Source organism: Barbus barbus, assembly GCF_936440315.1.
Source record: "Barbus barbus genome assembly, chromosome: 1".
Taxonomy (NCBI): Eukaryota; Metazoa; Chordata; class Actinopteri; order Cypriniformes; family Cyprinidae; genus Barbus; species Barbus barbus.
In genome coordinates this window covers 46,353,173-46,378,583 of record NC_136729.1, presented here as the reverse complement: position 1 = coordinate 46,378,583, position 25,411 = coordinate 46,353,173, and the positions used below count along the sequence as shown (strand labels likewise).

General features: G+C 37.2%; 1 protein-coding gene across 1 annotated transcript; it reads right to left on the bottom strand.

Moving 5' to 3' along the window:
• Positions 1 to 4,408: 4,408 nt before the first annotated feature.
• Positions 4,409 to 24,748, bottom strand: LOC306870470 (protein Dok-7-like; the record flags this gene model as incomplete). Its single annotated transcript, XM_079417771.1, has 13 exons — positions 4,409 to 4,584; positions 5,566 to 5,688; positions 5,768 to 5,831; positions 7,262 to 7,353; positions 7,788 to 8,207; positions 8,934 to 8,970; positions 10,167 to 10,816; positions 11,764 to 11,856; positions 15,319 to 15,438; positions 19,910 to 20,110; positions 21,973 to 22,185; positions 24,571 to 24,616; positions 24,695 to 24,748. The coding sequence occupies 13 exons, from the start codon at positions 24,746 to 24,748 to the stop codon at positions 4,409 to 4,411; spliced, it is 2,289 nt and encodes a 762-aa protein (XP_079273897.1).
• Between the last annotated feature and the right edge of the window lie 663 nt (positions 24,749 to 25,411).

Below are 25,411 nucleotides of genomic sequence, written 5' to 3'. Positions count from 1 at the left end.
GCACTGACTAGGCACGATTTGAGCCTCATCACACCCAGCGGCGCACCAGCCGGCCGAGAGCAGTAGATCCCAAGCCGTCGCACGTCGAACCTCATCGCACCCAGCGGCACAGCATTCAGCCAAAAGCGGCAGATCCCGAGCCGTCGTGCGCCAAGCCTCACTAGTCCATCCACCGCAAACAGCAGAACTCACATAAAATAGTTATTTGAATATTTTGAGGAGAGGAAAAGCAGGCAAACACTTCGAACGTCTAACTAGATCCAAATAAGTCGTTAAAATGTTTAAAAGAATTAACCCGGGAGCAGCGGCAGACAGACACACCAGCGTTCACTCAAACCGGTTCACACTTTGAGAAAAAATAGCATAATAGTGTTTATGATAACACTTATTATACATTTGTAAATATATAATTTGTTAATAATACTAAATAAAAATGTTCATGTTCACAGTTCATTAACTAATCTTAACACATGCAATTATTACATATACTGTCAAATCATTTCCTGTAAAAAAGTACTTTAGAGTATTTTTTCAATCAATTTAATGAATCCTTGAATTAAAGTATCAATTTCTTAAAATCTTAATGACCCCAAACATTTGAATGGTCTGTAAATATAATTATAGTCTTTGGTATAAACACTTTTTTAGGTTTGATTGCTTCTATTGTCCTCATTAGTAAGTCACTTTGGATAAAAGTGTCTGCTAAATGATGAGATACTGTAACACTTTATAATAACTTTCATTAAATAAATCATTAATAGACATTATATCATGCTTCCATCACAGAGCTAGATATATGAGATAGCATGCTTGTTAATGTTTGCTAATGAACTTACTAACATCACCTAGCAGGGCCGGATCTACCGGGGTGGCCTAAAATCGAATCCCATCCGGATATGTCTGAGATTCATCCCGTAATTGTTTGGTGATCCGATTCTCCGACTGCTCGCTCCACTTTCATCATGGATATAGGCCTTTTTTCCATATCGGATGAAACAATTGCATGAAATCAGTAAGAAGATGCCGATCACAAAAACTAATAGCAGAGTTTGGTAAGAATCTGTTGCAGCTCGATTTTAGTTGGCCCATTTCCCCAAACCATTAATTCAGTTCTCAAAACAAAGACACATTTCTCAAAATGTTTAGCAATGAGTATTAAACATTAGGTAGCAAAACTGATAACACCAATCAGAATCTCTGCATCCTAACAACGGAGGAGGAGAGAGCTGAACGAATAATATACATGGGTTTGATATTTACACATTCAGTATAATTACAGTACAGTATACATTAGATGATGGAAATTTCACTTTTCTATAAACTGTAGCACATGTTGTACACCTTCAAACGTGTGACTATCAAATGTTATGTGTACTGCATGTTTGCAGAACTGAGAAATGACTGCTTAGAGATATAGCTAGTCTTGTGTCAGGAGACCAGGAAACTGCTACAGTACTGTATACTGTAATGAAAATTGACCAAATGTGCAGAGGATGCACACTTTTTTTTTTTTACTGTACTGTATTGTGGTGCATACCAAGTTCATATACAATTCTTAGGTATTTGAGTTTTTCTAATGTTTTTCATCTACTGCAAGATTACTTTACAGTAGTAAAATGAAAATCATCTGTTCCCAAACATACATGATAGTGCAGACATACATAGGAATTATACACAGAAACACTATGTAATATAACACTATAAGAAAAGCTGAAAATTAAATAATGCACTGAATACAGACGTAGAAATATAGAGGAAAAAATGTAACTGTGTAAATGAATGAACAGATATGTTATTTACAAGTGTGCAGTTCACAAATGAACAATTTTCGGTTTTCATAGCCTTTTTCCTCACTCTGGAGATGTAAAAATCTTGGGTTGGGCAGCAGGGCACAGATATTCCTCTTAGCAGTCCTGACTGTCTGCTGAAGTCTCTTGATGTTAGTTGAACCAAACCAGACAGTCCTGGTCTACTCCTCTCCCTGGTCCAATCAGCCCTTTCCCTCGTCCCAACTATTCCTCACCCTCGTCCAACTCTCTCTCCTCCAAACAATGTCTTTCTTTTCATGCTTCTCTGCGTTGTTCTGTATTGTTTTGAACAAAACCAATCCAAAGAGTGCCTTTTTATAGTGCATGGCCATGTGTGGAAAGACTTGGAATTATTCATTACTGTAAGATTGGAATCAACTATTTCTCAATTATTAGTAATTAAAATAATTCTTAGTAGCTCTTTTCAGCTGCTTTTGTTGCAGAAGTAGAGACTTTAGACTTTATAACATCAACTCTGCACTGGATATTAAAATCCAAAATATAGTGAAAACACCATTTAATAGCACAGTAACTAGATCGGCAGATTAATACATTAACTTGTGGGCACAAAACACAAGATACTTCTCTTTTCAATATAAATCAGATTTTATTTATATAAACCTAAGACAAACTAATCTAACACATGAACACAAGCATGCACACATTCACACGTTGCAGAGAGAGAGAAAGTGAGGAAAGGATGAGTTTAAGAGAATGGGAATGTGAAATCCCAAGTTTACAGCAATATGTTCAACTGCATAGACCTGAACAACCATCAATCACTTATTTAACCCTCGCTTTGAGTTTCTCAATGAGGCTAACATTTGTATTAACTGCACCTGATTCAGTTAGAACCTGGAGGTGTTACTTGCTTGCTTTGCCTGTGTTAAGGGGTTTCCTTTGTGTCGTCATGGTCGTTGCAGGAAAGGGGTTCCATGAAGTGTCTGATTGGTTGAGAGTTCAGAAGTCTTGAAGTGACGTCTTGGGAAGCCAATGGAGCTGTGTCTGGTAGAAGTTTTGAGGTGGTCACAGACTCCAGTTGAACTCAGAGACGAGGCGTGGCGGCAAAACTTAACTGAGTACACGAAACTCACAACGGAAAATAAAATAAATTAAAGTAAAAGAATAAAAGGATGTAAAGAGACTAGGTTGGTTTTCTTCTCGTGGTAGCAGCTGGCACGTGGGCCAGAGCACGCTCAAAGAGCAGCGTCAAAACACGGTGGCAAAAGAGAAGAAGAGGAGAAGGAAGAGGACCAAGAGAGAGTTTGATGGTGTCCTGAGTTTTTAAACTCTGCTTTCAGACCGTCCCATCTGGACGTCTTGACCAATTAGATACTGTCCTTGCTTGGGGTGTTGCTCTGTTCCTCCACCAAATCAATAAATCAACATGTTATCTGTTCAGTCAGAAGTCCGGACTTTAAAGGCTCTTGCAAAATATACTTTTGAACATGATTTCTATAACAAGACTATGATAGATTTGACAAAGAATTGATTGGAAGAAACATTTAAAGCATGATTTTTCTCATACACTCATACGTACCAAACACGCATCTGAATCCTTCAGCTATTCAATAATGATTAAAAAGACATACATAATATTTGATTAAAACATGATAGTCTAATATGTGGGTTACAAACATAATATGGGGTTCTGCATAGAAATGTGCTTTTAGGATGATTTTATGTGCATATGAAAAAGAAAGTCTTTGTGTAGTTCTATGGAGAACGAAGGCATGTTCTTTAGACAAAGGAATATTGGTTTGGTCTGTCTTCTATGTGGGGGAGAAGTCAGTCTAAGGAAGCTCATGAATTCAATCGTGGAACACGTGATGGCCATCTCTTTCACCATCAGTCTTGATTATTTGCCCCAAGTTTGACGTTCTCCTCCCTGAATTGGAATTATCAATAAGTGTTCTTTTGTCTGAAGGTTGTAAGATGTTCTGTGACAGAGGCTTGCTTCAGCTAGTTGGAGCCAGGAATCCGATTTATGACGTTGTCCTGTTACAGCTTTGAGGCCCCCCCTCTTTCTGGAATCTCAGCTTCTCATGTTTCGATGTTCTGATGCATCTTAAATTTGTCTGATTCAGTCTCTGATATCTTACACTGCAGTACAAAAAAAATACGTATTGTGTTCACTTTCTTCAGTGCTGAAAAAGAAAACGAGAACATACAGGCCTGTAATGTACAAAATACAAAATCAGCAGTTTAATGTAAAAATGACTCAGTACACTTGAATTTATGTTAATGAAAAGACTAAAGATGCTACACAAATGCAGCCTATTTCATACAAATGCAACTAGAAAGCAATCCAACAAATAAAAAAAAATGCATAAATAAAAAAAATGCATTTCTGGTTCTGTGCATTGCACGTTTATCTAACATGAGGACACAGATATCTATCTATTCACATAGCAGCAGATCACTGTAGACTGAATGTGTGTTTAACAGGTTCGTCTAAGCATGACAGACGTGTGTGATGTGAATATATATTACGTGCACTCATTCCCTGTTCACTACATAGTGAATTCCTCAGAAACAAGCCTGCAGACACTGCACTAGTACACTACACTGTCTGTGTTTCACCGATGCAGGTGTTTTGGTCAGTTTGTCCAGAGGAGAGTCGATCTCTCTTCAGCGTGAGGAAGACCTCGTCGTCTTCTCTGCTGCTCCAGTCTCTGCAGACCTTCCTCTCGCCCCAGTGCATGCTGGGAACCCACTCTGTGAGCCGCCTCTGTCGCCGTGATGTCAATCTGAGCGTATTTACTGCAGCTTTTGCCTACAGACAACAAACAGGGAACGTTCATGAGAACAAGCCTCAGTGAGAAAGTCTTGCCTGAGAGAGCTGAAACGATTAAATTGCATTAAATTGATCAAAAGTGACAGTAAATGCATTTATAATGTGACGGAAAATTTTTACTTTGAATAAATGCTGTTCTTTTGAAATTTCTGTTCATGTGTGAATCCTGAAAAATAAAATGTATCACGGATTAAAATGTGTTATTACTGATTTCTGAAGGATCATGTGACACTGAAAACTGGAGAAAATTCAGCTTTACATCACAGCAATAAATTACATTTTAACATATATTCACACAGAAAACACTTATTTTAAATTGTAATAATATTTCACAATTGTGCTGTTTTTACTGTATTTTTTATCAAATAAATGCAGCCTTTGTGAGCAGAAGAGACCTCTTTCAAATATATTAAAATATCTTACCAACCCCAAACTGCTCTTTTGTTAATATTAATTATCTAGTTACCACTGTGCATAAAAAAATAATAAAACCAATACTTAATCACAATTTATTTTTATGGTTTTACTGCACAGTGGTAACTAAATCATATGAACAAAAACATATACATAATATACATAAATATTTTAAATAACTACAATAATCATATCAATTTCATAAATAATAGCAATCAAAATAGACACTACATATATAGTGACAATTGGCATTTTCAGATGTTTGTAACTGCATCAAATTGAGTGGAATATTTAATATTGTATTTATATATATATATTTATTATTTATGCTTCAAAGCGGATGTAAAGTATTATGTATTTATGGAGTAAAATCTATTTTTGTCTGATGGATTTTATCTTGCATGTGTTTTTAAATGACTTAATGTGTGTTTTCTCATTTAGTTTAACTTAAACTGAATAACCAGTCATAGCTATGCTATGCCTATGCATGATGCTGATCTCTTATTAATATATGATTATTATTATCACTAGTGGTATGTTGTGCACCTCTGACGGCGGCGCTGGACTCCTGCAGCTCCAGTTCCATGTAATGCAGCTGTTTTTTGGACGTGGGGCTGGTGGGGATATTCACGTATGTCACCGCGTCTCCTCTGAGTCTGTCCGTCAGCGCTGAAAAAAACACAGAAACACACACACACATTAGACGACATGGAGAAATCCCAGAAAACACACACAGATGTGAGTTCACCTTCAGTCAGATGAGGAGAAATCTTCTGCGAAGCCGCCAGGAGCTCGTTCCTGCTGCACTCCTCCTGACAGACGGAGAAGAGAGAGACGTTTATCCATGGAAAAACACACCTTAATTAGTGCGATTCCTGCTTAAAAACCAACATGTCCACGCCGGTTGAATGCGTGACCTGTCTGAACAGGTTCAGCATGGTTTCGCTGTAAGTGCTCTGGATTTTGAGACAGACGATAAAGCCTTTGTGCATTACAAATGCAGTTTGTACATGAATAACTCTCAATGGAGCATACTGTGTGTGGCATTCAGCTGTATTTAACTCCTCTATGTCCACACCCTGCAGGACTTATTAAATGAGAGGAAAATGTTTAATTTGTTTTTTTTTAAGTTTCTTTTTTTTCATTGCATGCAATAAAAAAATGTCATTTAATATAATATTTAAGTATTTTTAAATGCTGATAGCTAATGTCTTCAGACCAAATTAATCCTAATTTCTAAGATTTTACATTTTCTAAGCAGATTACATTTTGTGTGTAAATAACCACTAGGTAGAGCTGTTACTGCAATGTAAGCACTCGTAAATATTAATTTCAGTATGTTAAAGCTTTATATATATATATATATATATATATATATATATATATATATACAGGGCCGGCCCAAGCCTTTATGGGGCCCTAAGCAGAATTTTATTTGGGGGCCCCTTGGTGCCGCCAATATGACTGGTTATTGTCAAAGCTTGATTATTCACACACTATAAATCTAACACACCCATTATCAGTGTTTGTTGTAGCTGTGTTGCTTAGGGGGCAGTTGTGGCCTAATGAAATAGAGAGTTGGCCTTATAACCTGAAGGTCGTGGGTTTGAGTCTCGGGTCCAGCAGGGATTGTAGGGGGTGAGAGTGAATACTCAACACTCTCTCCACCTTCAATACCACGACTGAGGTGAGACCCTTGAGCAAGACACCGGACCACCAACTGCCCACTGCTCCGGGTGTATGTTCACTGTGTACACTTGGATGGGTTACATGCAGAGCACAAATTCAGAGTATGGGTCACCATACTTGGCCACAGACCACTTCCCTTTCCTTTTACATCATACTGCATGTTTTTACCCTTCTGCGATTTATAATTGTAATAGTTGCAAACTTACAACAGTGGTCAAGTGTTTAATTTTCACTTTAACATTCAAAGTCTTAGGTCAAAGTTTCACAGACAGACCAAACCAGGATTAAGCCAGGATTAAACCATAGTTCAATTAGGACATTTAAGTGATGTTTATAAACATGCCTTAGAAAAAAAAAAAACATTACTGGTGTTCATCATAAGACCAAACAAAAGCACTGACATGTTTTAAGATCAGTCAGTGCAAGTTTCTTTCATCTGAAACAGCTCAGATTTACATTTTAGTCTAGGACTAGGCTTAAGCCTTGTCTGTGAAATAAGAAACCGGGGGTAAAGTACGATTACACTTCTATCCACTGTAATTCAGACGGTCACCTCCGGGCTCCTGTCTGGTGATCGGCTGTCCATGATTTCATAAGTAGGATACGTTCTTCCTTTCTCTGCCCATATTCTCTCTCTGTTATTATCTGCACAAAGACAGAAACAAACACATGTTATCTGCACTACATATCAGTTTTCAATAGAAACTGTATATTCTCCTATACCAGCTTACTAATGGTTTCTTCTGTGTAGTATATTTTGATGTCTGATTTGCATGAAAAATGACAGACTGTAGGTTTTGGTCAGAAAGTGTCTAAAAACAGATTTTTGAAAAAAATCAGACAGAAATCAGACACACTTGGAAGTAACCGTGCATCAAACTTTCTTGAGAATCTTCATCCATCCAAACCCTCTCAGAAACAGGAAACAACAACACAGACGGGTTTGCACGTAGAAGAGGAAAGGTGATATTAATTCGATTAGACAGAGACTCCTGGAGTGAGGAGGATAAGATTGGAAGGGTCCTCAGAGGAGAGTTGGGTTAGAGAGGAGACGAGAGTCCGGCGTGATGCTCTCTTACCTTCTGCAGGTATTTGCTGCAGAGCGACTGTGGAGGAGCAGGAGGACTCTGAGATGTTTCTCCTCAGTTCCTGGACAAGCGTGTCTCTGGACGGAGGAGTGGGTCTGAGGATCCGGCAGCTGCCCTCTCCTCTCCTGCACTGGACGCAGTTCTCGTACAGGACGGTGTGTCTGGACGCTGCCATTGCCTCGTAGACGCTGCTTCTGTCCGATCTCGCAGCAGGACTGTAGTGTGACAGGAGATCAGACAGGCTGGAGTCGTAGTTCACCGATCGCTTCTCCTCACTGGTCTGTGAGCGTCCAGGCGAGGGCTTCCGTGGATCGTGATTGGTCGAAGATGAGTGTCTGATCTGCACTGGCTCCTGATTGGTGGGTGGTTCGATGACATCAGCAGTGGGCGTGGCTGAATGTTCACCTGGCGCTTTAAGAGTGTGTCTGTGCTTATTAGCTAGATTAAAATGTGCTGTATATTAGCTAATAAATAAGAAAATCTTAAGAGTATGTAAACGACCTTGCAGATAGTATAATATTAAAGAAATAAAAGGCCACTTAAGTGACTTAAAAAGAGACACTTCCATGACTGTTTCTGAACACATTTAAGTAGACTTTTTAAAAAGTGACCTTTAAAATAAAATTATTTGACAATTGATTGTGTTTGATTTACATTTAATGTTAATATATTGGAAAATTCATTGCAAGTGTTTAATTTCATCTTTTAAATACATGACAATAGACATTAAAGTATATTTTAGTTTATCATAAATGCCTGTCAGTAATTCAGCAGTACTTTAACCATATTTCAAAGACAACAGATGTAATTATGAAATTACATATAAAGATGTACTGAAGTCCTACTTAAGTGTGTCAAAAAAGCAAGCTAAATTTCAGCTAATTGCATTTAATATAAATTGAAACTATATCTAATTTTAATTTAATTGCCATTAACATGCAATTAAGTGTTCAACAACATTGCATTCAGTTCATGCATAAGTATATCATTTCTGTCATAAGTGTGCTTTTTAAAAGTATGCTAAAGTGCATGTCTTTTCCAGATAAGGACTCATGAAATGAACTTCTAAGCAGTGTATTTTGGGTCATGCAGATTGAGGGAGGCTGTAAACGGATATATTGGCTGTGTGAATCTCACCTGGCACAGCAGGCAGTGAATGATGTGGAAAGGAGCCCTGTTTAACAAACAGACAGAGCACATCGATTAAAAGCTACAGAACACCATCATCAATGTCACTAAACACAACACTGCTCTGAATGCAGGAGTCTGCTCTTAGAGCAGTATATCAGGAAGTTCTGTTAGTAGCTCAGTGTTTCCTCACAGCTCCAAGAAAGAAATGTAAATATTATATATTTGTTTTTACTATATCTGCAATTTAAAATTAAATTGAAGAAATAAATGAATAAAACAACTTCAAGTTTGCTGTGTTTGTTTGTAGGGCTGTGCAATTTGGCCAACAATTTTGTGATGATAAATTAAATAATTTGTTTATTTTGATTATGTCATATTCATAGAATATAATGTTTTCAATGAAAATAACAGTAAAGTTCACAGTAATATGCAGCATGATGAAAACGAGTACAATGTGTAATAAGAACCATGGCAACATCTCCAAACTTGGAAAATCAGCATGCAAAGATACAGTACTGTGAAAAGTTAAAGTTAAAAGAAAAAAAAATAGATTGTATTTATCAAAACAACTAAATTGCAGCCTTCGTGACATGACTAACACATTAAGCCATGTCACAATAATGATTATTGTGATCATTTTTGTGGAAAAAATAAATAGAAAGCAGTGTTATATAAACATTGTAGTTTTTTTATTTTTTATTTTAATTTTTAGCAATTTTGTTTGGTTTTTGTCTTTTTTTAAACATGTCTACAGTTTTTATTGTTTCAGTTTGTTATTTTTGGACATCAAGAAAAACGTATATATAAATAGATTTTTTCTATTTCAGTTAATGTTTTAACCATTTTTAATGATTTTACTCCAATATATCATCCAGCCCTAATCCATTCATTTTTGTGTAACAAGTAAAGAGAAAGTATATATTAAAATAGTTTTTGTTTTTTAATTTTCTGTTTTCATTTTGTTTTAGCAATTTTGTTTGTTTTTTACAATTTATTAGTTTTTTTTATTTATCTATATAGTTTTTTTAACCATTTAAGTTTTATTTATTTTAGTATATCAAAGTAAACGGAATGAAAATGAGAAATGTTGCCTTTGCAATTACCTGAAATTAGGATAATTTAATTATTTTACTTAAATTAATGTTTTTAATGATTAATAATTTTAGTAACAATTTCACTGAATTTAAAATGTGTCAGTTAACCATAATTAACTATAATAAACCTGAGTAGTGTATATACCTTGAGTCCTCCGCAGACGGGGCAGGAGGTGTAGAGGGATGTCATCCCCGCAGGAGGAAGTGAACAGCAGCTTTTACCACAGGATAATCCCTGAGCCTCCTCCCCTTTTATTAGGCCCTCCCCTGTCTGTGACTCCTCCCCTTTATCAAGCTCTGAATCTGATTGGCTGGGAGATTCAGCGCAGGGCTCGTCTTGAGATGTGCTGCTGTGTCTGCTGCCCTCTAGAAGGCTGCGGGGAGAGTCATACAGGAACCGCAGGGACGAGGGAACCTGGTATTCGTGGACGGGACAGGATGAGCAGGAGCACAGGTGCTTCTCTGGCAGGTTAAACAGCGTGCCGTACTCCTCTCCCGGACCCGCAGCATCCAGACTCCCGCTGTAGGACGAGAAGCTACCGGTCACGATGCCGCTGTCAGACGAGTTCTGTCGGCCGGACTCTTTCAGTTTCCGTGAGCGAACAGGATTGACTGGGACCTGGAGTTTCTCCTCCACCTGAGATGTTTCAGCAGAGCCGGGCAGAATCAGATCGCTCCACGGCACAGGGCAACTGCTTATGCTGCAGTCCGATTGGCTCGTGTCCGAGGTGTCAGAGGAACCGGAAATGCTGTGGTCGTCGCCCGCAAGCGAAGAGCCAAAACGCGAGCTGGAAGCTTTCAGGACAGAAGAGAAAGAAAGCAATATTATTAATTCTGATTACATATTTAATGCACATTATGAGAAATAACTGCAAGTACATAGTAGTAATATAAAGTGTGACCAAAGTGCCTTTAATTCTATTGAATGTGCACTTGTAGTGTACTTCCAATGTTAAAAATATATTAATAAAAGGCCACTTAAGTGTCTTAAAGAGAGACACTTTCATGACTGTTTCTTAACACACTTAAGTACACTTTTAAAAAGTGTAAATAATGTCAAATTAAACATTTTACTTTGAAGTACATTTTAAATCATGTTTAACATTTAAGTAGCCTCTTATTTTTCAAGTGACATAAAGAGACACTTTAATGACCTAACACTCTTAAGTGTAAATAATGTCACATTTTAAATCATTATTTTTTAATAATCTTTTGTCATTTTTTAAAGAAGTACACTTATTTTAATGTGTTGACTAACATACTAAAGCACATTTAAAGTACTTGATTATCATTTTAACTGCAGGGTTTTATTCAATATTATGTTTAAAGTTACTATATTTTAAATGCAATAAATTGCAACTTAACTATTAAAAATATGTAATTACAAATGTATTTAACTACATGGTTTCACTAGAAATTTCACATTAACTTTTATCATAAATGCTTGTCAGTTCATTCTGCAGTACTTTAACCATATTTGAAAAACAACAGAAGTAATTATGAGATTACATATAAATATGCATAAGTCATACTTAAGTGAGTCAAAAACACTCAGCTAATAAGATAAGATCAAATAAGATAAACTGTATTGTCCCGAAGGAAATTTGTGTTGGACACATACAATACGATATCTGCTAATCACATTTAATATCAACTGAAACTATAGTACATTTTCATTTAATTGCATTTAACATGCAATATTATATACAACAAGCAGACGGATGTTTCAGGTGAGCCGGTACCTGTGCTGTGAGACAGCAGACTGAGCCTCCGCTCCAGGTCCTCCGTCTCATGCTTCAGTCTGTCCTGCGCTGAAGCTGCACTGATGCTGGGCTCTGACACACAGACAGAGAAAATCAAAACCAACTGTGAGACACACAAACCAGAAACTAACATGGAAACAAACAAAATGGGAATACTAGCATTTGATCTGCAGCTGTGCGTTTATCAAAAAGATGGTCAAATGCCATGTTTTGGAAACCCATGTCTGCTAACATTTACTAAACACGAACAAACTTTTACTTTTAAGCAAATGAAATGCCTCAGTGAACTGTGTTCATTTGATATCACAGACCCGCATCTTGGTGCAGTCAGGCTTCAACATTCCTGAGCGAGTTTCCAAACTGAAAGACTGACTTCAAGTGGCGTTACGCTTCTCATGTGAAACAGTGTTGCTGTTGTTTTAGTATTCAGTGTGGACATCTTCACACAGGAGGTGCACAGAAATCATCAAGATATGACTACTGCATTATGCATCACGTAACTGACCTGTCAAAAATGTATTTAATTGTAATTAATTATGCTGAAGACAATAAATATGAGGACATACATGAGATTGTAAGGAGAAATTGATTGGGATTTCAGGTTCAGATGAACATGTAATCCTATGTTTTAGATGGACTAAAAAGACGCCACATCCCAGTGGCGTTTTCAGTTCTCTATCTCTCTCTCTCTATTTTTTTTTTTTTAATAAACTTCTGAAACACTGCAATTTCCTTCTGCTCCAATCTTGGGTAATTATTACATCACCCCTCGTCCCCAAATAAATCCAATACTGAATATAAAAACTGGTGGTTTGAGATTGACAACTAGAGAAAATCGCAGCATCACTGATTAACACTGATCATACTAAAAGCGGTGTTTTTAAATCATTTACTGATGTGGTCCCCACCAGTCTCTGTCCAGGCTGAGTTGTTACGCGCTGTACGAGTGAGTGAGGGACACGTTGAGCACATGTTCGGGGGGTTACAGCAGAACCCCAGTGTGTGTCTAGCACTTAAAGTGCTATTAATAGAGCAGACATGTGGATGAGATGGCAAACGGCCAGAGGAGCGCTGACGCTCATCATCACTGATCAACACACATCCCGAGGGACTTCATAAACACCGCTTTGCATTCAAGCTTTTTGACCGAATCAAACATGAGATGTAGCAGATTGACAGAACTTGGCATTTTCCTTCAGCTCAGTCTCACACCTGCTATCAGACGCGAGTTTCACAGCACAGAGAGCGAGAGGATGAGGTTACAGTCATCAGGAATGATCGCGTATATAAACTGTGACTTTGACCCCTTGATCTCCCGTCGTCTCAGAATAGGAGAGGAGCTTGAGCTCTGATTGGTCAGGAGGAGGTGTGAAGCGTTCTGATTGGATGAGCCGATATGTAAATACTTGTTAGTGTCTTACGTTCCAGTAAAAAGCCTTAGGGCTGATCTTGCATGAATTATGTCAGAGGCTTCAAAACTGGGGCTAAAAATTTATATAATTCATACATTATATAAAAAAAATAATAACTGTCTTTTAATTATTTTATGAAAAAGAAGTAGACTTTAGCATTCTATTAAAAAGAGTACTTGTCATGGAAATATTATACTTTATATGATAATATACTTTAAAAGACTACTGAATGATCACGTGACGCTTTCATGAGCCAAGTCACACATTAGCTGAGCTCTGTGTATATTACCGTCTTTTACTGTTGTTCGTCTTCTTTTTTTACATTTGGGGTAGTTTTTTTGTTTGTCGTTGGTCTGGAGATGTCACACAGTCGGAAACTCACTTATCTCTCACCGTCATCCTCGCCAATTAAGAAGAAATCAAAACCAGTGACCGCGGCAGGCCGAGCCGACATTGAAGACAATATGGCGGTCACTATAAAGCGATTTGAGGACATTTTGAAGGCTGAATTAGCAGCAATGCGCACCAGATTCACCTCTCACGTGACTACAATCCAGAATACATGCTGTAAAGTTGACTTATTAAGAACTTCATGTGTCAGTCGCTACTGGCAGTTCTTCATGTGAGCTAGGAAACTTGGTATCACTAATGTACAGTTTTCAGTGTACATGATGCAATTATTTATGTTTGTTTCCTCGTTATGGACAAGCATATATGGTGAAATAAAACATAACTAAAATATACATTTCTGTACTAAAACTTTTAATTAGACATTATTACAAAGTGCTCTTTTTAAAAGTGTGTTAAGAAACCGTCATGAAAGTGTCTCTCTTTAATTCACTTAAGTGGCTTCACATTAAAAGTATATTATCTACAAGTACAATTTTTAAAAGTATATATTTTTTAGATTTCAAGTACACTACAAATGCACATTCAATACTATTAAGTGCACTTCTTTTTCACAAGGGGATCATAACATACTAGCTTGAATTAATAACCAAACTGATATTATCCTAAAACTAAAAATGTGAAGACAAATGTTGAATGTTTATTCAAAAAAGCTTTGTCTGAAAGTACACAAGCCCTGATATCAGAAGGTAATAAAGCCGTATATAGTGTGAATATGGGAGATAAATGAGAGCGATATGGCTGACAAAAAAAATAAAATAAATCAAATATCGAATATTCGTCGAATTTAAAAGAAAAATCCATATTCGAATGCAAAAACGTTGGATGCGGTGCTCCTGCGTTGTTCATTCAATATATTGCAGAAATAGAGAACATCAATGCGGAGAAGATGTTGTTCACGTGAAAACTGAAACCAAGCCGTTCACACAGAACGCATATTAAATCGCATTTTCAAAGTTCAACTTTTAAAAAACACGACTTTTAGTGTTTTTTTCCCATCCCACTGAATCTCATGTTCTTAAATGAAAAAGTGCTCTTTGTGATTGGTTTTCGGTCCTTACTATTAAACTATACATACATGATGCTTTTTTTTCTAATTGTTTAAGCAACATAATAAATTATATATGGCTTCTAAACATTATTTTAAACATTATGCACTTTTGTAAAAGATAGTCATGTTATTATATTGCTTTGAAGAAACGTACATTAGTAATATTTTGCTTGATGCTCCCTCTTGTGGCCTCAGGAGAGAAGCCTAAAGCTTTTTCCCCCCTAACAGAAATTATGCCTTTTAAAGGGTTAGATCACCCAAAAATGAACATTCTGTCATTAATTACTCACCCTCATGTCGTTTCAAACCCGTAAGACTTCTTCGGAACACAAATTAAGATATTTTTGATGGAATCTGAGAGCTCTCTGACCCTTCATAGACAGCAAGGGTCCTAACATGATCAAGGCTCAGAAACGTAGCAAGGAGATCGTTAATATAGTCCATGTGACATCAGTTCAAATTTGAATATTGATAATATTTTAGTACAAAATTCTAATTTAGTTTTTCAGCCAAATTGACAGCCCTAGAGAGAGACAGACTTAATTAGAGTTTGGTGGATGTAGCATGAAAGCATCAGGAGTTGGAGCCAGATTTGGCCTCAGATGAGGGTTTAAACAGACGTGATGAGACCCATGCTGGACGTGTCCCGGCGGCAGCACTGACCTGGCAGCAGTGGCTTCAGTCCAAACGGGCCTCTGGACGGAGAAATGCCACGAACAATACAGTCGAAGAGAAAACTGATCTGCTCACCCTCGGTGCAGGACAAGAAGAACACGCCGGCCCCTGCACACAGACACACGAAATCAAACCCTCTTTCACTGCAAACCCGTGTGTTCGACAGTCTCCCGTGGAACACAAATGGAGAAGGATACTGAAATGAATAATGCACCGGTTGCTCTTTTCCATTCAAATGAATAGAAATTGAATTTTCCAAGCTTCAATAAGAACACTAAAGCATTGTTAAAGTAGTCCATATACTCTATACCAGGGGTAGGCAACATCGGTCCTGTAGAGTTTAGCTCCAACCCTAATCAAACACACCTGAACAAGCCAATCAAGGTCTTCAGAATTACTAGGGCTACAGGCAGGTGAGGTTTTTTTCAGGGTTGGAGCTAAACTCTGCAGGACATCGGCACTCCAGGACCGACGTTGCCTACCCCTGGTCTATAACCTAGGAATTCTGAGCTTTGTGTGACGAGGAACTGACTCAAATTGATCTAAAACTAAGCCACCGTATGACTTCAGAATAGTTGCATATTGCTTAAGTCTACTGGTCCACTTTTATGATTTTAATGATATTTTTGTCATTTTATTTAATGCGATATACCACTCAAAAACAGAGAACAAACAGACACATGTAGAGACAAAATTCAGAAAGATTTTCAATTGCATAAATTTTTGATATTCCATTTTAATTTTTTTATATTTTAGACAGCACCATTCCTCATTAAAGGATTAGTTCACTTTTAAAAAAACTTTTGCTGATAATTTACTCACCCCCATGTCATCCAAGATGTCCATGTCTTTCTTTCTTCAGTCGAAAAGAAATTAAGGTTTTTGATGAAAACATTTCTCCATATAATGGACTTCAATGGGACCCAAACGGTTCAAGGTCCAAATGACAGTTTCAGTGCAGCTTCAAAGGGCTTTAAACGATACCAGACGATGAATAAGGGTCTTATCTAGCGAAACGATCGGTCATTTCAAAAATAAATAAAAAAGTTTAAGTTTTATAAGCACAAATGCTCGCCTTGCTCTGTTCTGTGATGCTCGTTCATGACGTCACGTAATACGCAATGATGTGGAAAAGGTCACGGTTGACTTAGGCGGAAGTACCGAGTCAGTGTTTACAAATGTGCGGAAAGGAGGACCATATACACATATTCAAATGTCTTTGTGTCAGTTTATCGTTTAAAATGCCCATTTCGTGTGCGTATCCTGGGTGTTTTAATATTAAAAAGCCTACTGACTTGGTACTTCCGCCTACCTCAACCGTGACCTTTTCCACGTAATTGCGTATTACGTGACGTCACGAACGCGCATCACAGAACAGAGCAAGGCGAGCATTTGTGCTTATAAAACTTAAACTTTTTTATTTATTTTTGAAATGACCGATCGTTTCGCTAGATAAGACCCTTATTCATCGTCTGGTATCGTTTAAAGCCCTTTGAAGCTGCACTGAAACTGTCATTTGGACCTTGAACCGTTTGGGTCCCATTGAAGTCCATTATATGGAGAAATGTTTTCATCAAAAACCTTAATTTCTTTTCGACTGAAGAAGGAAAGACATGGACATCTTGGATGACACGGGGGTGAGTAAATTATCAGCAAAAGTTTTTTTAAAAGTGAACTAATCCTTTAACTTTAATTTTTAATGAAAAAAAAAGTAGCCAGAATACTCTTTAAAAAAATCAACAGAATAACTATATGAGGGTTAATATACAGAAAAGGACAGAATCTTTATTTTGTGTAAACTATTCCTTTAACAAATCTGTAACCTTCAAAACTGACTCAGGAGAAACAATAACATTTTGATCTGTCTGTTTTGTCATCAATCTTATTTTAGTATCAAAGATATAATATTATAATTTTGTTTATATTTTATATTTGGAGTCTATTTTTAATATGTATCATTCTGTTATCAATTAATTAATTTGGTAATTTTTATTAGTTTTTTAAACATATGTATGTATAGTTTTTAAGTTTTAGTTTCCTTATTTAATTTTATTTATTTTATTTCAAATTAAACTAAACAAATTACAAATGCTGCTGACATAAATTTAGCGTTTAATTGTTTATGGTTTTAGTTTCAGTTAATAATGATAATCACAAGAAGGTGCATTTACTAAATGATTTAAATAACTGATAAATATATTCTCTGAATGTCATGCTGTGCCTCCAGCTGGTATTGTGTTGTGTGTCCGTCTCTAGAAGGATGTCATTGATGTCTGGCTTGCTCCTTCTAGGAATCTGATGAAGTTTGATGAGGTGGAGGTCACTGAGCAGAGACATCCATCACTCTACAAACAAGACCACCCAAAACCAGCTGAGACTTCACAACCACACTGTCAGCTGTGACCACACACACACACACACACACACATTTGTATTCCTATCATAATGGGTTCATTCCATAGGTGTAATGTTTTTTCTACTGTACACACACTACACCTAAACCTACTACTCACACAAAACTGCAGGCATTTTTAGATTTTCAAAAAACTTGTGTATTATTTATAAGCTTGTTTCCTCGTGGGGATTTTACCGGGATTTTAAAATGTACTGGTATTACTACAGTGGTGTGAAAAAGTGTTGGCCCCTTCCTGATTTTTTATGTTTTTGCATGTTTGTCACACTTTAATGTTTCAGATCATCAAACAAATTTAAATATTAATCAAAGATAACACAAGTAAACACAACATGCAGTTTTTAAATGAAGGTTTTTTTTATGAAGGGAAAACAAAATTCAAACCCACATGGCCCTGTGTGAAAAAGTGCTTGCATTATCCACAAATGGAGAAAACATGGAACAGTGGTGAACCTTCCCAGGAGTGGCCGGCCGACCAAAATTACCCCAAGAGCACAGCGACGACTAATCCAAGAGGTCACAAAAGACCTCACAACAACATCTAAAGAACTGCAGGCCTCACTTGCCTCAGTTAAGGTCAGTGTTCATGACTCCACCATAAGAAAGAGACTGGGCAAAAATGGCCTGCATGGCAGAGTTCCAAGACGAACACCGCTGCTGAGCAAAAAGAACATAAAGGCTCGTCTCAGTTTTGCCAGAAAACATCTTGATGATCCCCAAGACTTTTGGGAAAATACTCTGTGGACTGATGAGACAAAAGTTGAACTTTTTGGGAGGTGTGTGTCCCATTACATCAAAAAAGTAACACAGCATTTCAGAAAAAGAACATCATATCAACAGTAAAATATGGTGGTGGTAGTGTGATGGTCTGGGGGTGTTTTGCTGCTTCAGGACCTGGAAGACTTGCTGTGATAAATGGACCAGGAATTCAGCTGTCTACCAAAAAATCCTGAAGGACAATGTCCGGCCATCTGTTCGTGACCTCAAGCTGAAGCGAACTTGGGTTCTGCAGCAGGACAATGATCCAAAACACACCAGCAAATCCACCTCTGAATGGCTGAAGAAAAACAAAATGAAGACTTTGGAGTGGCCTAGTCAAAGTCCTGACCTGAATCCTATTGAGATGCTGTGGCATGACCTTAAAAAGGCGGTTCCTGCTCGAAAACCCTCCAATGTGTCTGAATTACAACAATTCTGCCAAGATGAGTGGGCCAAAATTCCTCCACAGCGCTGTAACAGACTCATTGCAAGTTATCGCAAACGCTTGATTGCAGTTGTTGCTGCTAAGGGTGGCCCAACCAGTTATTAGGTTTAGGGGGCAAGCACTTTTTCACACAGGGCCATGTGGGTTTGGATTTTGTTTTCCCTTCATAATAAAAAACTTCATTCAAAAACTGCATGTTGTGTTTACTTGTGTTATATTTGATTAATATTTAAATTTGTTTGATGATCTGAAACATTAAAGTGTGACAAACATGCAAAAAAATACACAATCAGGAAGGGGGCCAACACTTTTTCACACCACTGTATACCTGTGGGGACATTTGGTCTCCATAACGTTGGGAATACCAGTTACACACACACACACACACACACAACCACATTCAATCAAGTAAACAAATCAGCTGTTTTGAATGCTGTCACAAACCAATGCAACCATTTAGAGCATCATAAATCATCTTAGTGCCGCATACTGAGCAAACAAGCATTTGTGAAATATGGCTCTACATCTATTTACCAATGCTAATAACAACTACTGAGCAATACAAGGAATGCTATATATAACTATGCATAATAGTATATAACAATATTTCAGTCATAAACTCTTGGAATAGTTTTAGCATGTTTATGGATATGGCAATGTATTTGGTCTAGACAGGTGGAGCTGGGGGAGGTGGAGGGTTTCAGAGCTGGATATACAGTGATATATTCAATGTTCTTTTTAATACCAACTTAAAAACAACAAACTTATATTTCAAAATTTGGCTAGATAGTTTGCCATTTTATTTCCTCAGCCTAAAAAAAGTCCCAAAAGGTGCCAAAGCTTTTTTCAAACTCACAGCTCCTGGCATCTAACAGAAGAAGCTGAACTGGATCACGATAACTAGCAAAACCTTGATATTGCATTTTATCAAAACGATTTCCTCGTTTTATTGCCATACTCACAGTAACCACAGCGCGTTCCTCCCTCAAACACAAACCCGTTGTTGACCGGCCCGTATCGCCGCAGGTCCAGCAGATTCCAGTGACCGATGATGACAGCCGGTAGGTCTTTAGCAATGACCAGGACATTGTTGCACAAATGCAGAGTTGCCGGGCCGCTCTCCAGTTTAGTGCCGGGCAGCACAGATACACTGAAACTGTGGACTGAGAGATAGAAAACAAACACCATAATGTTCATGCACCATTCATTCAGCTGTGAACAATACACTCACACTGGACGCTTAGCTATATTTTCTGAAGGATATGCATGGCTTCTTACATTCATCTCTGTCAAATGAAAATCAACAGTCTTAGAAAGGTTATAGTTCAGGGTTTGTTTAAATCCCTAATCCAACAAACGAACAATAGTCCTTGTTGCTTTAGTAAACACACTAACTAGAGAGCTCTAGTAAGTGATACTGATGCCATTTGCTCCACGCTGCCATAAATCACGTCGAAACAGTAACAGCTTCTCTTTGTGTGATGTGACGAGGGAATGCAGGCAGGGTTAAACCTGTTAGCACTAACTTTGAAACAGATTTATGAGAGTTTGAATAATCAAAACAAAGAGGCAGATACACACAAACAGCTGACTACATCACATTCCTGCTCACAACTACAAAGAGCTCAAACACAACACAACAATCACATGAATCAAATATCTTCAAGTAAATGATGCATAAAGTGTCCATGAACCACCAAGACATAGTTAAAAGTGAATGCTTTAAATGTTGTAATTGTTTCACTATTTTTATCACTCTTTCACCTGCGTCAATTTAAATAGCCATAAGCCATGTGATAAAGTATTTTTTGAAACTTTTAATTATAAAATTTTAATTAAATTAATTTCTAAGTATAATTATTTGTGTTGGGTTTATACAAGCACGTTTCTGAAGAGTCTTATACAGCGATCTGTCATGCATCAAAGACTGTCAAAAAAATAAAAATACTGTATTCGTTCGGTACACATCCGTACCAAACCGAAAGACCCATACTGAAACAGTTCGATACATGTACCGTTACACCCCTAATCTATATATATATATATATATATATATATATCAGAGGTCGCGTTGGACTACAACATTTATCAAAATGACAGACAGGGTCGTAAAAATTCCGTCATAATCTATTATTGTCAGTCCTGTCTTCCTGTGTCTTGTGTTTCCCCTCCTCTCGTGCCCATATTTGGTTAGTTCCTGTTCCCGTCTTCGTTTTGCTTATCAGTTTATTAGTCCCAAGCTGTGTGTTATTAATTATCTAGTTTATCCTCGTTTAGTCTATCTTACTTAAGCCCTGTGTTTCCTGTCTCTGGTGTCCGGTCTTAAATGTCATTCTGTGTTTCTAGCGGTCCCTATGTTTGTTATTTGAAGAGTTCCTTACCTCCTCGTTTCCTTGCTCCAGAGAATTGTGACAATTATTACCCATCATTTAAATTTTTATATTTTAATTGTAATAACAAATTGAATTGCTTTTATTTTTTTCACGTTTTCATTTTTAATAATCAACCTAGAGGACGAGCATATAGGCTTATGCATTTATTTATTTATGAAGATAACAGAAGAACAGAGACTGTGCATCACTTTTCATGTTCAACACACACGGCCACTAAATACAACAAAATATGCTAGAGCTAGGACAAAAAATTGAAATAAAGAAATAAATACCATTTTGGTGCTCTTTAATGTGGCGTGATAGATCGCTGTAGACACCTCAGATCAAGCGATTCGCTTTACTATACTCGACTAATCAAAAGCATATCAAAAGACTAGTGAGTTTTATTTTTGTTCTGGAGCTGATGATTTTACTAAATATGAAATGAATCATTCCAAGTAGTCTTTAAATCAATATGAGCTCATAAAGCTATGTGTGTAAAAAGCATTTTAAATGTTGGGCATGAGACATTGCATGATGTCATTTTCACTAAACTCCCTATTTATTATAGAAATACACCCACCAGACACGCATTTATTATTCAATATTGTGGATTGTGAATTAATATATTTTGTTGAATGTTGATCTCTGACCTTCCCCGAGGCAGTAGCGCAGCCGCAGGTCCCAGCTCTGCAGCGCCTCCCTGCTGTCGAAGCCAAGCACAGCGGTTTGACTGAGACACAGGACGGAGAGGATGAAGGGAACGCCGTCGCCGCCGACACAGGCCTCCAGACCGCAGATGTGCTCCAGCGTCACGCTCCTCTCCTTCACACCGTGCTCTTTATACACGTACAGCACCAGACAGTCTGACACAAACACACACTCCTTCACCTACAGAGACTTACAATAAAAACAGCAAATTATCTGATATATTAAGAGGCTTATTAACCTTCCCCAGGGATGGGCAGTATTTGAATACGTATTTGAAATACAAAATACTTTTTTGCATTTAAATACCTTTGAAAAAAATCGAATGTATTTTGTATTTAAATGATTTAATTTTAGTATTTTTGTATTTTCAAAATACATAAAATACTTTTTGCCAATCAACCTCTTTATTAGACTGCTGATTTCCTGTATCAACTAGTTCAGACATGCCATTTTCATGCATGTGAGCTGCAGCTGTGTGACTCCATCTAGAATTGGGTAATGAAATGTTCTGGATTCCTGTAAGGAAATAAGGAATAATACTGCCTTCATAATAGAAGAAGTATACTCAGGCAAGTGTACGTCTGAAATGCATTTTTTCGTGTTTTTTAAAAAGAACAGGTCCTTCAAAGGTTTGAGACCCTTTTTTTTTTTTGATGCTGTTTTTGAAAGAAATCATGCTTTTATTAATCAAGGATGCATTGTTTGCAATGTTTTCCACATTGATGATAATAATCAGAAATGTTTCTTGAGCAGCAAATCAGCATATTACAATGATTTCAGAAGGATCATATGATATGACTGGAGTAATGATGCCGAAAATTCAGCTTTGATCACAGAAATAAATGACATTTTACCACGTATTCATAGAAAACAGCTATTTTAAAGTGTAATAATATTTCACAATTTTTACTGTATTTTTGATTAAATAAATGCAGCCTTGGTGAGCATATTGACCCAAACCTTTGAATGATAGTGGATCAGGTGCCATTGTACCATACTACCACAATATTGTTTTGTAGCTCTACTACACACTACTGTAACCACATTTAAATGGAGATATCAATATCTCTCTATCTATATCTCTATATCAATATAGAGATAACTGTCCAAAAAACAAGTTCTACATCCTCTCAAAGATGAAGGTAGGACAAACATGATAACTGCGACTACAAAAAGCAAACAAACCAACAAACAAAACAACCTTTGTTACCCCCCCCCCCACACACACACACACACACTAGTGTGAACAGCTGTAAAAACGGCTTTCTGATGTCCTGTGATCTGCACACACTCAAACACGCTGCAGCGGACGGTTAGGTGTATCAGTAAAGCAGTACGATACGAGCAGGAGTGCTGTTCTACTGAATAGTGAAAGATTCCAGTGCTGTTATAGGAAACTCCTGCAACGCCTGACCAGTCAAATTAGTGACCAGCACGAACGACAGAATGTAAGACACAATATAAGTCCATGAACCCGGTATGTTTCCTACATTATATAGCCTAAGCATCATGAAGAAACATCATGAAGGTTTATTTCAAGAGAAAACATTGCTGACTGAAATAAAATATGACTGTGTAAAGAAAAAGTCAACAGTCAGAACCTGCATCATTCAAAGTATTCCATGAAAATTAACTTTCATATTGTATTAACATGTTAAAGAGAAACTCTGTTAGACTAATTGTATTCTATTCTATTCTATAGCACTGGGATGGAACCAAATAGGATAAATGTAATACTGAACGTGTTGTTAATGTTATGAAAATGTTACTTCTGAATGTTCTATTTATGAATGTTCAAAATGTCCAGTTAATTTAAATGTTTCAAAAGACATATTGTTACACATTGTTATGCAAACGTTAAAGGAACATTCCAACGTTATGGGTTCGTTACTTTTGAATATTCTCAGAATGTTCAGAAATAAACAGTAGATGAAAGACTAACTTAAATGTTTCAGAAATAAAATGTTCTGTGAATGATGTATGAGTAGTAATTTTTGTGCTAATGTTTTAAGAACAGTATTAAATAGCAGATAACACTAGGAACGATTGTTCTTAACTTTGAGCGAACCTTGCCAGAAAGTTCAGAATGTTGTTTGTAAGCTGGAATGCTATTCTATTTATTATATAATACTTACAATATTTTACAGGCTACATGGTTATATTTGCTCAATTTTATTACAATTAAATTACAACTAAAAACATGTAAACAACAACCTCACAGTGAACAATACATGTCTATGATGCAGCATCACAACGACTGTCTGTCTGTTTTACAGAAACTCTTTTATATTTACAGATGTAACATTCCCAGTATGCATCACAGTAACATTACATATATATATATTTTTTTTTTTTTTTCTTTTTTTCTTTTGTAGAACAGAAATATTTTATTATACAGGTAATACTTGTAAATCTAGTAAAACTCTTATTGGTAAATGAGTAAAACGTACAGTTTATTGTAGCATCTAGAGTAAGAGAGTGCTTCGCTCCTGAGCTGTATATGTGTTTGTTTGGTGTCGTTAGTGTTGTGATGAACTGACCTGCGACCGGTGAGGGTTTGCGCAGAACCAGCCAGCGGCTCCTCCACTGCAAACACAGAAAGCACAGTTTCACACACATTCACTCTCAAACTCACAAACACACACACATGCGGCGTTTAAGTACTTTTTTGCCGTCTCTGAGTTTAGCGGCTCCCTCCGCGATCACGGTGTCGCTCATCTTCCCCTCATGACAGCTGCGCGAGCGCGCGCCCCCGCTGCCTCGAGCACGCGCACCGGTCAGCCGCAGATGTCAGATGTCAGTCAGAGGTCAGTGTGTCAAACATAATTAACCCTTACACGCATTGGTGGCCCTCATGAAAAGAGACGATTTAAATCAGATATTAAAGCGCTCGCACACACACACAAGTTTGCTTCTGTGAATTGTGGGGACTTTCCATAGAATTCTATCACAACCCGAATTCCTGAAATGTTGGGACGTTTTTTTAAATTTGAATAAAATGAACACTAAAAGATTTCAAATCACATGATATTTTATTCACAATAGAACATATAACATAAATGTTTAAATGCGAAATTTTACAATTGTATGCACAAAAACGAGCTCATTTCAAATGTGATGCCTGCTACAGGTCTCAAAATAGTTGGGAAGGGGGCATGTTTACCATGTTTTAGCATCTCCTCTTCTTTTCAAAACTCTGGGCATCAAGGTTATGAGTTTCTGGAGTTACGGTGTTGGAATTTAGTCCCATTCTTGCCTGATATAGGTTTCCAGCTGCTGAAGAGTATTTGTGGTAATCTTTGATGTATTTTTCGTTTAATGATGCACCAAATGTTCTCTATAGGTGAACGATCTGGACTGCAGGCCGGCCAATTCAGCACC